This window comes from Pollicipes pollicipes, unplaced genomic scaffold, assembly GCF_011947565.3.
Source record: "Pollicipes pollicipes isolate AB1234 unplaced genomic scaffold, Ppol_2.1 Scaffold_3087;HRSCAF=3621_pilon_pilon_pilon, whole genome shotgun sequence".
Classification (NCBI taxonomy): Eukaryota; Metazoa; Arthropoda; class Thecostraca; order Pollicipedomorpha; family Pollicipedidae; genus Pollicipes; species Pollicipes pollicipes.
The window spans coordinates 7,043,929-7,059,959 of NW_023596225.1; the positions used below are offsets into that span (position 1 = coordinate 7,043,929).

The 16,031-nt window shown below is 53.6% G+C and overlaps 1 protein-coding gene across 1 annotated transcript; it reads left to right on the forward strand.

Moving 5' to 3' along the window:
• The first annotated feature begins 1,009 nt into the window (after positions 1-1,009).
• On the forward strand, positions 1,010-8,165 carry LOC119090517 (microtubule-associated protein RP/EB family member 1). Its single transcript, XM_037213331.1, has 6 exons — positions 1,010-1,090; positions 2,834-2,998; positions 3,874-3,980; positions 4,139-4,399; positions 5,405-5,677; positions 7,444-8,165. The coding sequence occupies exons 1-6, from the start codon at positions 1,084-1,086 to the stop codon at positions 7,510-7,512; spliced, it is 882 nt and encodes a 293-aa protein (XP_037069226.1). The 5' UTR covers positions 1,010-1,083; the 3' UTR covers positions 7,513-8,165.
• The last annotated feature ends 7,866 nt before the right edge of the window (positions 8,166-16,031 follow it).

The following is a 16,031-nucleotide window of genomic DNA, read 5'->3' on the forward strand; positions in this document are numbered from 1 at the left end:
CCAGAAGCCGCCAGAGGGCCTTCCGCTCCGGGGAGGGCACCAATGTAGAACGTATATCTGTGAGGGCCTCCGGACGAACTCATTAGGCGAACCTGCCTCCATGTCACCAGAATGGCAGCTGGCAGACACCCCGGGCTGGGACGGCTAACTGTTCACTCATTGATTCTGAGTTACGGTTGAATATTCCCAGATGAAATAGGACGGCCTATGTTCACCCAAGTTGCCGGCCTCATTTAGATTTACGGTTTACGGATTTACGGATTTACGGATTTAGATTTACGGATTTACACATACCGCGTGCGAGACCAGCACGCTAACTATTCATCCACTGGAGATACGGGCCGGTTGGCCGAAAATTTGTGATCAGAATAGGACTAGTTCAGAGTAAGTCGATGGATTTCGTGATCGTTTGATGCCCATCACGCATAGAGCCGACTTTTTCCACGGGATTCTGCATGTCCGCACTTGCTTCTCTCTAAGGCTCGCAATCCGCGTATACTTGACACGTGCAACCATCCGAAATATTTTTAGAGGGTGCATAAGCCCGTTGCGTAGTCATCCTCCATTCTGGAGAGTGTATAAGCCTGGTGCGTAACCGCCCTCTGTTTTGGAGGGTGTAGAAGCCCGTTGCGTAACCGCCCTCCGTTTTGGAGGGTGTATACGCGCAGCCCGGCCCGCAGTGTTTCGTACCCCCCCCCCCCCCCCCCCCGTGACGAAATCCTGAATCCGTCCCTGAAACCCAAAACATAAACGTACAAATGCTTTGGACTCACAACGTCCTTGCTTAACAAGCTTCTTTTTTCTTATCGGATGGTGCCCATTTGGTAGACGACGGAAGTTGAGTACAAAAGTTGGACTAAGGCCGCAGCTGCGGTGACAACTGTGGCTGCATTTTAGGGAGCCCCGTCCTCAACTTGTTTACAAGACCTTGCCGAGAACATCAGTCAGGTGCGATACCGGTGGGTGTGTGTGGTTCGTACCAAAGTAGCGTTAAGGTATGTGGTATGTACCTTGACCCATAATCATTGCCGTATACCGACGGATGAACGTTAAGGGAAAATTGTGCAGAGCATCCAAAAAAGGATGTTTGGTACGTTTGTATGTGACGTGTGATATTCAGCCTGCCAGCGTAAATGGCAGCGAATAATCGTGTGTGAGGAGTTCAAACCCTTGTTATTTTTGCTTCTTAGGCTGCTATTGGAGGTCGGAAATCAAATACGCATAATTCGAATGGATTGGAATGCATTTTAGTCTTGCAAAGCTGTAACTGCTCAACATGAGTGTTTGGACTGAAAATCAAGGCTCAAATTGTTGGATCCACACTGAGTCACGAAAACCATTATTTGAAAATTTAACTTGAGATGTGAAATGCTGCTTAGATCCCCATCTACATCAGCCTAATAAAATGCTCATGTTTAGATCAGTCTGACATTATGCTTACTCTACTGTCCTTTATTAAGTTATCTTTGAGTGGAGCAGTTGGAAATTGAGAATTACATCTTCAGATTTACTCAGCCAACTTCCATCTACCATATGAAGTGAGTTTGATTCCTCTTTTGGTTCTATGAAAAGGTTGGCAATCAAGCACCAATTGTTTTGTGGAAAATTGTTACATTTTAGACAAACTTGCACTGTTTATAAATTGATATTGGAGAAATAAATTACCACCCTGATCTTTGAGAATTGGTCCAGGAATATATTTGAGGTAATTATTTGGTCTTCTTTGGTACTTAAAACAGTGAAAAAGCATGGAATTTGACTACAATAAAGTGTTGACTACAATGCCTCAGCCATATGATGCAGTTTTATCTCAAAATATATGCCTACCACTGTGCTCAATATGACAGGATAAACTTCTGAGGTATGTAAGGAAAATGACAAAGCTGCAGGGGAATGCCAGCATAAGTGTTTAAGCTGGGAAGCTGCAAATGACAGTCACAGCCATGGGATTTTGAAAGCCAATTGTTAGATTTAGTTCTGAGTCCAGTTGTTGGATGTGGTGATGTAGCCATGCCTGATTGAAGGAAATGACATGATTCATTTTCTGCTCTGGGGATCCATGCATCATGTGTGCATCAGCCAGTGGAGCCAGCCATGAGGAGTGGGCATGGGGAACAGTGTACCCATGGGTGAAAAGGCACTGACCTTGATTGGCTGGCAGGTGTGAGAGTTGCTTCAGTGAAGTTCTTCAATATTTTATGCATTTGTATGCAGCCTTCTTCCAAAAGTATTATTGACTGCACTGAGCTCTGTTAATTAGCACAATTAAGGGTGATATGTGGTGTTGAAAAAATTCAACTAGCATGTCCTTTCTTCACTCTGCTCACAATTTTAGTCATAAGGCACTCTCCAACACATGTCAAGTTTTGGTTCTTGTGAAGTGGTATGTGGGTTTATGTTATGTATTCCTTGTGAGTCCTTAGTCCTTATCCTCATGTAAACCACCTTCTTGACATACCAGTGGACCTTCTAAATTGTTATGTAAGACTTTGTGGTATCAACATTGGCTTAAAGTGTTCCTCCTTCAGTGTGTATCCAATTGTATTCAATCAAAATGTACTCTCCCACTCACAGAAAGTTTTGGTTGCTAAAAAATGGTATGTAGGCTTGGCTTAGGCAGTTCTTATTAATCCTTAGTCCTTATTCTTGTGCAGATCATCCCACCAGGAAATCAGTTGATATTCTGATCATTTTATAGCTGAGTGTTTCTCTAGTTTCTTCCATTCCAGCTTTTGCTGCATTGTTGACTGCATATATGACATAGGCAGTGATTTGTGAGCCATGGTGCAGCATGATGGTCACCATCACACCAGCCATCTTCATATGCTGGCAGGTAACATGGCAGTGAATGTATACTCGACTGGCGGTAGCGCAGACAACCTGAGCAGGCATGATATGCTGGCCTGGCTAAATGACTGCCTGCAGGCCTCCTTTGGCAAGATCGAGGAGCTCTGCACTGGCGCCGCCTACTGCCAGTTCATGGACATGCTGTTCCCGGGTAAGCTCCGGTGTCACCATAGCCGGCTCCATAGTGTGCCGACAGCACGGGACGTCCGCGGATTGCCGGCTGGCCTGTGGCATGCGTGTTGTGGCGCTGGAGACGAGAGGAGGGATGAGAGATGCTCTCTTTATGCTCTCCTGCCTCCTGAAGTGCTTTGCCGTGCCCCCCCCCCCCCCTCCCCCCATTTGCCTCTGGTGCTGTGTTGATCTGAGGCCTGCCTTTTCCAGAAATTAAGCAGAAGGGAATATAACTAAATGGACATGGTTCATTCTCGGACTGAACATGGGAACGGGCATGGAGGGGGTGGGGGTGCCAGGTTCCCTTGCCTTTGTAATCCAGTGCTATGCTACTGGGCATTGCATTGGGAGAAACTTTGAAATTCTTGTTGTCTTCTCCACATTTTTGTCCTTTGCCCCTGTTTTAGCTTCTTTTGTAATTTAGCAGCCCCAAAATATGTTTGAGGGGAGACAGTGTTTTTGTTTTGCACCTGCAATAGGAGGGAGCTACGCATCCCATTCAGCTCCAAATTCAGAGATGTGTGTGCATTCTGTGTACATGATGATAGCCATCATGTAGTGTGATGTGGTTTCACGGATTCAAAAAGGATATAGTTATTATGTAGACATTTTGTAGTCTTATGTAAAGTGGCATTTAGCGCACAAACTTACTGCAGGCAAACATTTATAGCTGTTTGAAGCATGCGATTTAGATCTAGGATTGATTTTAGCAGTTCTATCATGTAGCGCCCTGTCAGCGGAAGAGCCGAGAGCCTTTTATGCTGGAAAAGTGTTCGCATGGACATCAGACTGTGTTGTTCCTACGTCTTTTGGGGCGTGGTGGGTTGTTGAGGTCTGGTGACCGTTTTCTTCTAGGTTCTGTCGCCTTGAAAAAGGTGAAATTCCAGACGAATTTGGAGCACGAATATATACAGAACTTCAAGACGCTCCAGGCATCTTTCAAGAAAATGAGCGTTGACAAGGTACACGACTGATTCTTATATGATCGCATATTGCATTGCTATACATTTCGCGACATTTAGAGTTTCTCATAGTAAGAAATGCATATTACCGTCACAGTATGCCCGAAATCAGCACGCCAACCAGGCGCGCTATAATACAGCCGTGCATTTCTCTCCAGATAATCCCCGTCGACAAGCTGGTCAAGGGCAAATTCCAGGACAACTTTGAGTTTCTGCAGTGGTTCAAGCGCTTCTTCGACTCCAACTACGACGGCTCGGAGTATGATGCGGCGGCGGCACGGGGCGGCGAGCCGCTAGGGGGCGCCGCGGCGGCGGGCCGCCACGGCGGCGGCGTTCGGCGCAGCCAGATGGCTCGGCCGGCGCCTCGCGCCGCCCCGCACAAGCCCGGTAATCGCGCGACGGGGCCGGCCACGCGGCAGGTCTCGGCCCGGGAAACGGCGGACAGCATGTACATGGGAATTGCGGCTGGGGCACACTAGGAAAGCAGGGTCTGTCAGGTAGCGGCCATCTTTCGGGAAAGACGGTGCGAGATATACCAGAAGGGTGCGGCGGGGATATATCCGGCGACGAGGAGGCTCATACCTACAGGAGAGACGGTAACGGAGACCCACTGGCGAACGAGGGTGGCTGCCACAAGGACGGGTAGCGGGACCCTTTAAACAATGGTAACCTGGGGGGAAACGTTGGCAAAGCGTGTTGGTCCAGAAGAAGCGCGCGGAAATCGTTTAAAGACCATTCCCACGGACGATATAAAGGTCAGCTGGGCGGCGCTCAGTCTGGTCTGCGGTGTGGGTAATCGAGACTGCGCGACCGACCACATCGTACTCGGGCTTCACACGGCCCCCGTTCTCGCGGACATTGTTCGTTGTTGGTCCATTGGAATGCGCGATGTTGACGCACCACCTGTGCTGCGGCTGACCCCCGTGCCGGGTCCCGTGCAGCGGCCCCGCGGGCGACTCCCGCGGCGAGACCAGCGCCCCGAGCGGCGGCCACCGGAAGGGCAGCTGCCGGCGACGGCCGCCAGGCGGAGGTGCGTGGCTCGCTGAGTCTGAAAAACCAGACGCTGACAAAGTCGTCGGCCTTGTGTGGTGTGCACGGTGACATGTTCAGATGACCTGCCGGGCGCAGGTCACGGCAGGTCACAGGTCGCGTTCTCGGTACTGGCTCTCGGGGATACGCTCCACTAGAAGGGTTTGGACGTGAAGTCTGTGGCGCCGATGGCGTTCTCGTAGACCTGCCTCCTTATCGCCTCGGGATGCGTATGAGGAGGTCATCATCACGTGATGTTACCGCGTCCAGGGAACCACCGAGTCTTCGGGACAAGACCTATAATGTACTGATTACCCTCAAAAACCAGGTGGCCTCATCACACCAGCTATCGTTCGTCGCCTTGTCCCAGCGGCAGATGGCCGCCGTCATGGCAGACCCCTGATGTCCGGCGTCTGGTGATGCTGTGGCCGAACGCCTGGCGGGGCCGGCGTGCGCATCCCAATCCACTGATCACGCTCCGCCACCACTCCCAGGTAGAGGAGCTGTCGCTGCAGCTGCAGGATATGCGACTTAACGTGGAGGGGCTGGAGAAAGAGCGCGACTTCTACTTCGGCAAGCTGCGTGACATCGAGGTCATTTGTCAGGAGGAGGAGGGAGTCGACAGTGACCTCATCCAACGCATACTCAGCATCCTGTACGCCACCGAGGTGCGCATAGCGGCGGTCGGAGGTGGAGGGGGGGGGGGGGGGGGGGGAGGAGGGAGGGAGGGGGAGCGGCGCCTCTCCAGAGACGTCCCACTCGGGTCCACCTCTCTGGAGACGACCCACTCGGGCCCGCCTCGACGTCCAAATCGGGTCCGCCTCAATTTACCACTCGGGCCCGCCCCTCCGGAGACGTCCCACTCGGGCCCGCCTCGACGTCCCACTCGCGGCCCACCTCTCCGGAGACGTCCCACTCGGGCCCGCCCCTCCGGAGACGTCTCAGTAAGCAGCACACGAAAATCCACACCACAGCTTTCGTACCGGCTATCCGTCCGTCGTACCCAGGTACAGTCTTGACTCTGAAAGGACGCCATCTGGCCGCGTCAACATTGGCGTGCGGCTGCATCAGCAGCGTTGCCTCACTGTCAGACTTGGTGCCGGATCCGATCAGCCGCTGCCGTCGGCGCGTCCAGGCGTAACCCCGTCGTGAACAGACGAGGCTCGCACTTTGTTAAAAGTCTCCGAAACGCGCTTTTAAAAACGGACTCGTGGCGCAGCAGCAGGGGCTCGGCGGAACGGGATGAGCATGCGTCGACTCGGGAAAAAACAACAATCGCATAGGCAAGTATAAGCTTGCATCGCTTCTCCTGGCCACGCACGTATCACGGTGCCGCACTTACAACAGATTCGACAGTTTTAGAGCGTTTTTCTCAGGATGAGTGTCAGATCCCGGTGACCCGAGCAGGCAGCAGCGTGAAGCCGACTACGCCACGTTGGTCATATGATGTAGGTGAATGTAACGCTCATAAATCATCCAGTCAGCCCAACACCTAGGCGCATGCCAGCAATCGACTGGGATGTGACCAGTGCTGCATTTTTCAACAATCTCGAATACAACACCTTGTCGCCTAAATCAAGCAAGCTGTGACCATGAAAGTGACTCATATGTAAAGCTCTGCTCACGGTGATCAAAGTCCTCTCTAAAATTGTACATTTCAAAAGAATTTGGGTTCCAACATCCCAAAATTTCTGTCGCTGCCCCTTTTGTCGGCGCAAAACGCATCACTTCTTTGTCGACCTGCCGCCGACTACGCATTGGCATTGAAGTTACGAGTTTGCTTTGTTGGTCCGCCGTACGGTCGCTGTCAGCGTGCCACCGGGCATCTGGCACCCGAGGGTCGTAGCTAAACGGGTTAGGCATCCAGTTCGGCTGGCGCTGATGCCTGTCCGGTGTGTGACTGACCGCCCGCGCAGAAGCAGTACATGGTGAGTAGCACAAGGGCCGGTGGAGCTAGCTCGGGTCGTAGTGACTTCCAGAACTTCGAAGACGGAAGATGACATATAGCTCGGTCGGCTAGACGTTAAATGAGTATAGATATACTGTATGAAGTTCCCAACAAAATTTACCTCAACTGATCCGAGCTCAGAGCTCTTAGGAGTTCAGGCCATGTAATCATATCAAGTGGTAGCTGATACCCTCAAACAACGTGCGCATCGTGCAATGCCGACCCTCTATTGTGCATGCGTTTCGCCCATGTTGCATGCAGACGCTAGGCCGAAACGCACTGAGTGATTGAGCGCCCGGTCCACACGCCCCGACAACGCCTAGGGGACGGTGGCATAAGTTGGTGCAAGAGGCGGCCGGATTGCTACGCCTTGCTCTGCCAGTGGAGTGTGTGAGCACCTCCGCGAGCTGTGGGAAGCAGGGGCCTGTATCGCTAACCCCCGCCCCTCCTCCCTGTCCCGCCGTTGACCGCTGCCACCGCCCGCAGGACGGGTTCGCCGTGCCAGACGACGAGGACGGGGTGCCGCCGCCGCCTGGCGAGCAGGACGAGTACTAGAACCGCCCATTCCAGCCGCCAGGTGGCCGGAGCGCGCCGGTCGCCGACGGAGCGCACCTCACCCAGATCCAGGCCCGGCCCGGTGGCGGGAGCGCACTAACCAGTGCCGGGCGAGAGTCCGGCGCGGCTTTAACCTGCGCGAGCGGCCGGGGCCAGTCAGCGCGCGCGTGTCACTGTTTTACCTACCGTCTCGAGCCGCGACGGTGGGATGTTGTTTGCGTCTGCTGCTGCTCTGCTGAGCTCACGCTTTGAGCCTTCTAATGCAGGTGCGGAACGGGTTGATGTGTCGACCGACAGTCCAAGCGGGAATATCGGGTCGTTAGGACTGTAACTATGTTTTGCACGTGGTTTGACGTTTGAATTGAACTCTCATGACGTTGAATGGTGACAATAAGGATGCACATCACCTCTCTGTTCAAAGCACTTGTTGTGCGGGATATTAACTGATCATGACGTAGCGTTGTGTGAGATATGCGCGCAGCTTTTGCGAAATTTGCTTGCAGCATTGCTACATTTTTAGAAGTGCCTTCCCGGTTTGTCGTAATCGTGCAAGAGCGTTATTGGCCATCTATTGACATTCCGGCGGCCCATGTGCAATGTTGCAAACAATGTGCAATGTGTACATAATACATGATGCTTCTGCCGCAACCGCTTCCATCCGTAATTGGACGCCGGCGCTCTGGACCCGTGAGCTTGCGATTAGTCAGGGTCCACGGATCCATCGTGTAGGGTCCAGTTCGATTAGTCAGGGTCCACGGGTCCGTCGTGTAGGGTCCAGTGCGTCTGGACCCGTGAGCTTGCGATTAGTCAGGGTCCGCGGGTCCATCGTGTAGGGTCCAGTGTGATTAGTCAGGGTCCACGGGTTCATCGTGTAGGGTCCAGTGCGATTAGTCACGGGTCCACGGGTCCATCGTGTAGGGTCCAGTGCGTCGGGACCCGTGAGCTTGCGATTAGTCAGGGTCCACGAGTCCATCGTGTAGGGTCCAGTGCGATTAGTCAGAGTCCGCGGGTCCATCGTGTAGGGTCCAGTGCGATTAGTCAAAGTCCACGGGTCCGTCGTGTGGGGTCCAGTGCGATCAGTCAGGGCCCACGGGTCCGTCGTGTAGGGTCCACGGGTCCATCGTGTAGGGTCCAGTGCGATTAGTCAGGGTCCACGGGTCCGTCGTGTAGGGTCCAGTGCGATTAGTCGGGGTCCGTCGTGTAGGGTCCAGTGCGATTAGTCGGGGTCCGTCGTGTAGGGTCCAGTGCGATTAGTCGGGGTCCGTCGTGTAGGGTCCAGTGCGATTAGTCAGGGTCCAAGGGTCCGTCGTGGGTCCAGTGTGCGTCGGGGTCTAGGGTCCAGTGCGCGTCCACCGTCCCTTCAAAGCTGCGTGTGATTATATTGTAGTGTAGTGTAGTGTATTGATTGGGTGTAGAGACACCCTCAAGCCTCCGCTTGCGACGAAGCACGCGCCGATTAAAAGGTTCATTTGAGTATCGACGGAGCTCTGGAATAAGCCACTGGATTACCTTGTCTCATTCTATTCCCGTTTATGTCACCATCAGTCGTCACAAGGAGTGGACTTTTAAAAACAGATAATGCTAGAATGACTGTGGCTCGATGTCCCCTCCCTCAGGATTTCTCAAACTAATAAAGATAGAGCTCGCAAGAAAATGCCAGTGAACTGGTCTCCATGAGATCTTGCGATCGGTACTAGTTTGTATGTTGTTGGGTCAATAATTGACGCCAGTCTGCCGAGTCAGAGGCCATGAAAATTCCACCTTCAGCTTTATATCATGCATACGAGACTACGACTCGTGGCTACACGAAACATAAACAGACTTGTTTATTGTTCATTTCTGAGTTCAATGGTGTTTTTTGTGCTTTGAGCGTGCATTTAGAACATTGGACATAGCTTTGTCAATACAACAGCGCCGGCCCGCCGCGTGCGTTCCGCGGCACCGTCGGTTGTGTGGCCCGCCGCGTGCGTTCCGTGGCACCGTCGGTTGTGGCCCGCCGCGTGCGTTCCGTGGCACCGTCGGTTGTCGCCCGCCGCGTGCGTTCCGCGGCACCGTCGGTTGTGGCCCGCCGCGTGCGTTCCGCGGCACCGTCGGTTGTCGCCCGCCGCGTGCGTTCCGCGGCACCGTCGGTTGTCGCCCGCCGCGTGCGTTCCGCGGCACCGTCGGTTGTCGCCCGCCGCGTGCGTTCCGTGGCACCGTCGGTTGTCGCCCGCCGCGTGCGTTCCGCGGCACCGTCGGTTGTGGCCCGCCGCGTGCGTTCCGTGGCACCGTCGGTTGTCGCCCGCCGCGTGCGTTCCGTGGCACCGTCGGTTGTCGCCCGCCGCGTGCGTTCCGTGGCACCGTCGGTTGTCGCCCGCCGCCTGTGGCGGCCGTAGATTTCCGCGCAGTACTCTTCAAAAACCTCCAACCTCCTGAACCAGACAAGCTAGGGCGCCGAAACGTGCGCAGTGAATGTCGCATACTACTAAGCCGCTGAAAATTTGGGCGCAGTTGCACAATAAGCCGGACGGGTACCTACAAAAACCGTGAGTCGCATCGAGCTTCCCTGATCAGAGCGGAGGTTAAACCTCGGTTCTTCTGTATAGCTTGAACGACGTCGTGGTGCTCAAGGCCATGTAACTTTAAACAACGCTGAAGTTATCAACTTATTAGCGTACAGCATCGCGCGGGAATTATGTATGCAGCAGTTCTTACCCCTTGTCATAGATGAAGATATGGTAGTTGCCCAGTTTATTGCCGTTTCTTCATGGCTTCATGCTGTAGAAATGTTACGACTTCTAGCTGATTTTTAAGTCGTGTCAGGCCAGGTAATCATCAAATTCAGTTACAATATAAGCGAGTCGTACGCTGAGGTTAACTGTAAAAGCTGAGTTGAAGTTACCAAGTAACTATGTTGAAACATGCAAGGGTTCTTTTCTTTACCTTTACCTTTACCTAAGGCTTTACCACAAAATGAATAATCACCTTACTGCCTTCACATACCACTTTTCTCACGATGGTCGCAGCATTACTCCACAACTGACATCCATTTAAGTTCCTAAAGCGGTGAAATGGTCATTGCTGGCTTATATGACTGTAACACAACACGAAACTATGATATGTAATCGAATTTGTCCCATTTACGCATTGATTTATAGGGAGTAAAGGCATGCTGCAGAGCATCAATCCAGTCATGTGCCTAATCACGGGCTGAAAGCAAACACCCGGTGAACATGTGGCAATGCACATCCGCGGAATACACCGGGGCGGTCGTCGGACCCACGTCCGACAACAGCGACCTGAAGGCTTGCGAGGTTCGAGAATCCGGACATGCCGCCAGAGTTGATGCCATGGCATGGCTACTGCCGCGGTGAGGCCACCTTTGACCAGACGGCCTCCGACGGCCCTCCTAGCATCCGGCTTGTGAGCAGATCATGACTGCAAATATTCGCTGATGGCAGACGTCATGCAGCGCGCTCAATTCAAGACAGACTGAGAGAAAGCCAACCGTGAACAACATTGCAGTTAAGGAATGAGATGGCCAACGTCTAGTTAAGGAGTGCTGACGCGCAGTGGTGTGATGACTTGCCCCAAGCTCCAGCCGATGTGCACCTCCGGCATGAGTACTGGCATGAGGCTGTTGAATCTCCGCACGCAGGTCTTCAGCACAACTCTCACCGGCAGCATGGCAGGCGAGGTGCGCTGGCAACTGTGCTTGTCGCCCTGATATCCGGCCCCGAGAGCTGCTGTGCTCCGCTGGCGCGTGTCCGGCGTATACACATCATGCGGATTATCGTCTATATTATTTAACTATGCCAATTTCAATTTACTTGGCATACTACAGTCAACGTCTACTGCACCGATTGTCGTGGATAGTCGGCAGCACTCTGGCGTACTGTATACCCTGATGCAGTGCACGGTGCAGTGGCATGGTGCAGCACACGGGGCAGTGACATGGTGCAGTACACGGGACAATGCCTGGTATAGTGCACGGTGTGCGTGTGCGTGTCAGTGACGGTGGGAATAAAGTATTCAGCTTTACCGCATAAATTGCAAGCGGTAATGCGTAAGATCTTGTGAGTAAGTGACCCAGCTGTCTCCGCCACCGTGGCCTCTGGAGCCTGGGCGGACACGTCCGCAGCTAGACGGCGCTCCGACATATGTGCCCGGCGAGTTCGTTTGGGAACAACTTCCGCCGCTGAAGATTTAGCATCATGGTGATGTCTGTCATGTAATTGGCTGCTGCTGGAATTTAAGAGACCGGTTCTATGGAAGCGGCTGTAACATACCACGAGTTTGAAAGACACGGATCATGTGGGAATGTCGAGTCTGTCTAAATCAAAAGTGACGAGCCGGCAACGTGCGCCTAATTGGTCTTCATCGTATTTGTGCTTTTGGCTGTGTTGTTGACCGCTTATTGTTTATCCTTCCCTCTTCACACCCGCTATCCACATCTGTCGAGCGGTCGGGGCAATGGCCGCCTGTTGGCTGACGGACTCCTGATTGTCAGCCCTTCCTTACGTTACCTGTGACTCCAGCCTAGACTCTGCATTATTTCATCCCATCCTGCATCCTCACAAGCTATCCTTGTGTCAACGTTACCATAAAAGCCAGCATAGGCTTTTGTATGTAATTTTAGCCTTTCCATAACATGTCCTGCGGCTGTCATATGAAACAACCGACCAGAAGGCTGGCCACATATGGATAGGTTCGAACGTTGGGTATTGCTTGATCATATTCAGGGGTGTCAATCTTTAAAAATTAATGGGGCGCCGAACCGAAGGCCCGATAACCTACTCCCCCCCCCCCCCCTCCTTTTCTCACAGGACTTATCCCACTTTAGTCTCATTAAGCGCAGCATACGTTTTTAATCTTTGTATAATTTACAGAAGTCTTTAATCTAAGCAGTATGGAAGTCATGCAGTGTTGGATACAGGAAGTGCGCACGCGTTTCCTCTGACGAGCACGTGAAGGCGCCCCTTCAGAGGCCACCTTGGGTTGCCGATGGCGCTCTGCTATGGCGGTCATGGGAGGCTGCAAGCATTTTGGTTGCGAGAGACAGGACGGGGTTGGCCACGAAGGACTTAAGTCATCCCCATTTTCCAGGGCTTTTCGCTTTAACCTCACAAACCACTGCATGTCTTATGGCGCTAGGCATGTGAAGTTTCTTGCATCGTTTATCCGCTCAGCTGTTGCGATTTTTATCTTGTGGCGAGGGCAGCCATGACTTTTTGTTGTGAGGGTGGTAATAGACGCCACTACGCAGGAAGATCAAAGAAGATAATATTGGAGTTTTGATCATCTTTTACCCACGCTTTTTTGTAGTATTCAAACCAAAAACATGGGGGGCCAAGCCCACTTGGGGGAGGGGGCCCAACTCAACATTGGGGAAGGGGCAGGGGCTTCACAAAAGAATGCAAATCGACACTCGTAATAATACTCCTTTAGAGCTATGAAATGCGCGAGGTCTGGCTCCCGTACTCGGTCATAAATTATTTTGAGATCAAACCATGATTTAGCCAAACTGATTTTAAGGTGTTATTGACGCCACCAGTGGCCTTAACAGCCTTATAAAATTTCAAAATAATGTATAACTACCCTAGATAAATGCCTCTCAGCATGTCCAGAGAAACGAGGTTCGATTCCAAACGGTGCCCGCTTCTCCCGCTAGGGTGAGACGTAAGTGGCGCCACACATCCTCAGCAATAGTGTGCGTCATTAAGCCTGAATGACTCACTCACACCGCGGATGCCTTGGCGGGTGACAAATGCAGGTGCAGGCGCAATATACCGGGACGCATTATCATTCAATTGTCTTTAAGAAGAGAGCGCCCTCCTGCTCCTCAGTAAGATGCCCTTTGAGGGTCGTATCTGTCAAATGACCGACAAAAAGGCCACCGGCCGACGTCTGTGGTGTTGGAGTTTCGTTCGATGGCCAACGGCCGACGGCTCTGGTGTTAGAGTTTCGTTCGATGGCCTTACGCTAAGTGCCAACAAACGTGTGAGGTCTGCTCCTCTACCTATATCGACCATACAACATGTTAAGACGGTCATGCAGTTTCGCCCATTATTTTTCCAGTTAGAGGAAGTGTCCCACCTTTCGGGCATATTTTGGAGACACACTTTAGTGACTAGTTTTGTGTCATGAAAGTACTGGGTAGGTGCCACTGCAGCATCTTCAAGGCATAGTAAGGGGATCCATTTAAACTATTTTCGAGTCCAAATTGCGCTGTCAACGCATTGTAACATAACTATGCTTCTTCCCTGTGGTCGTGACCACCGTTGTCATAACAACCGCCGCGCGCACCTTCGCTGATGCGAATAAAAGAATGCTTGTGGTTGGCCAGAGGACAAGGGTCTGTTACCGAGCAGCACATCGGTTGAGGTCCGAGCCAGTGCGTCACACGGATCACGTGATATTCCATTCCCAAAGCTGAAGTGCGCCTTGAAAGAACCACTGTGGAAATATCCCAGGGGGAGAAATAAATGCCATAGTATAACGTTTCGTTTAATTCGCTTTTATGTCTAAACAAAGTGTTGCAAGTTCTTGCGGTATTTATCACACAAACATATTGACACATTGATGTGATGCAGATATTACAGAACACAAATGTTAAAAAAGCAAGGCAAATGAAAGGTGTTAATTTCACAGTGGTGAGCCGGGGGTCAGTCGAGATTTCTTCCGCAGAGTCGGCCACTCCAAATCAAAATTCCGAGCTCTTCAAAAGGATTTCGAGAAAAGTGTTTTGTGGATCAGATCGTACGCGTCTGATAGCAATCAGCGAAAAGAAAAAAGGTCAGATGCTCCCTTTAAACTACATCATTTTTGACTTCCACAGATTGTCTAAAAAATATAGCTCACCCCGGCAGGTGCCTTAGCAGGTGTCGAATACGGATGCAACATGTCGACACGCTGTCAACAGTGGTTCTTTTCGGCACGAGTAAGGCGCCTTTCCACCTTTCAGTGACGTATCTTGTGTACGTTATATAAAAATAGGCTAGAAAGCTATCGCAAACGGGTCCCATGCTTGCCTGCTTAATCAAGTTACATAGTGCTGTGTTACTGTTGTGAAACACACACAGCCTCACTTGCCTCGCTCGATTTTATTTTAAAACGGAGCTTAATTTTCGCCAGCAGGCAGTCCGCGTGATGCGTAGCGTCATCTCTTCATGCCTACACACATTTTCAAAAATATGTCCCTTTTACAACGGGGTTCTTGGTGCTCGCAGTCTCTTTTGCGATGTGTGGACTCGTTAGCGTAGCATAGCGCCTTGACTACTGCGAACACACCAAACAGCACCCAAAGGAAGCGGCTGACTAATGATCGCCGTACACGGCGGCACCGGCGCCCTTTGAGCTCCCGCCTCACGTGCCCGGCGGGTCACCGATCCAACGAAGCGGCTATGTGGCTCCAGCAGCGCTCGCCCACCGCCGGCCGACTGGGTCAGCTGATCGGTGGCGGCCGAGAGGGCGGGGGCAGGGGGAGGGGAGGGGCGTCTCCCGTCGGCGGGCGATCAATGGCCGTCGGTGCCGACACCGAGCCCGCACCGCCGCCGCTCCGCCGCCGCTGTCGGCTCACGTGTCGCCCATCTGTTTGCCGGAGCAGATACCGCGGCCGTCGGGTGGGCGTGCTTGCCCTGCGGCCGGCCGCCGCGGGTGCGCGGCCGCCGCGGAGGGCGCCACTCCAGGCCGCGCCGCTGGCTCGGGCAGCGGCCGGCGCGGGGGCGCCTGCGTGCCGCGTCGCGTCGCGTCGCCCGGCCGCCGGCGCCCAGTGGCGAGCGGGCGGCGTCAGGGTGCGGGCCGCGGAGCACGCGGCGCCCCGGGCCAGTGTCATCGGGTCGTGGCCAGCCGTCGGTCGGGCCGTCGGGCCGCCTGGCCGCCACCGGCCACGCCCGTGCCATTGATTTTGCGGCGGCGGGGCGGACGGCGCGTGCGGACCGGACCCGCCGCAGCGGCTGTGACCGGCGCGTGACGTCATGTGCGACCGGGTGAGCAAAGCGGGCCTGATTTCGGCCGTCAAGACGCTGACCCGCCGGCCGGGCTCGAGGAAGCGAGACGCGGGATCCCCCGACGGCGGCGCCGAGAAACAGCCGGAGCTGGAGCAGCGGCCAGGTGTGTGGGCGAGACCCGCGCGTGGCCCGAGTCTTGGCCAGAGGTCAGCGGTCCACACCTCCGCCGCTGTCTGGTCCTGGTCTGCGGCCTGTCCCGGTCTGTCAGCGGTCCACACCTCCGCCGCTGCCTGGTCCTGGTCTGTGACCTAGTCCCCGGTCTGTCAGCGGTCCACACCCCCGCCGCTGCCTGGTCCTGGTCTGCGGCCTGTCCCGGTCTGTCAGCGGTCCACACCTCCGCCGCTGCCTGGTCCTGGTCTGTGACCTAGTCCCGGTCTGTCAGCGGTCCACACCTCCGCCGCTGCCTGGTCCAGGTCTGTGACCTAGTCCCGGTCTTGCAGCGGCCCAAGCCTCTGCCGCTGCCTGGTTCTGGTCTGTGACCTAGTCCCGGTCTTGCAGCGGCCCAAGCCTCTGCCGCTGCCTGGTTCTGGT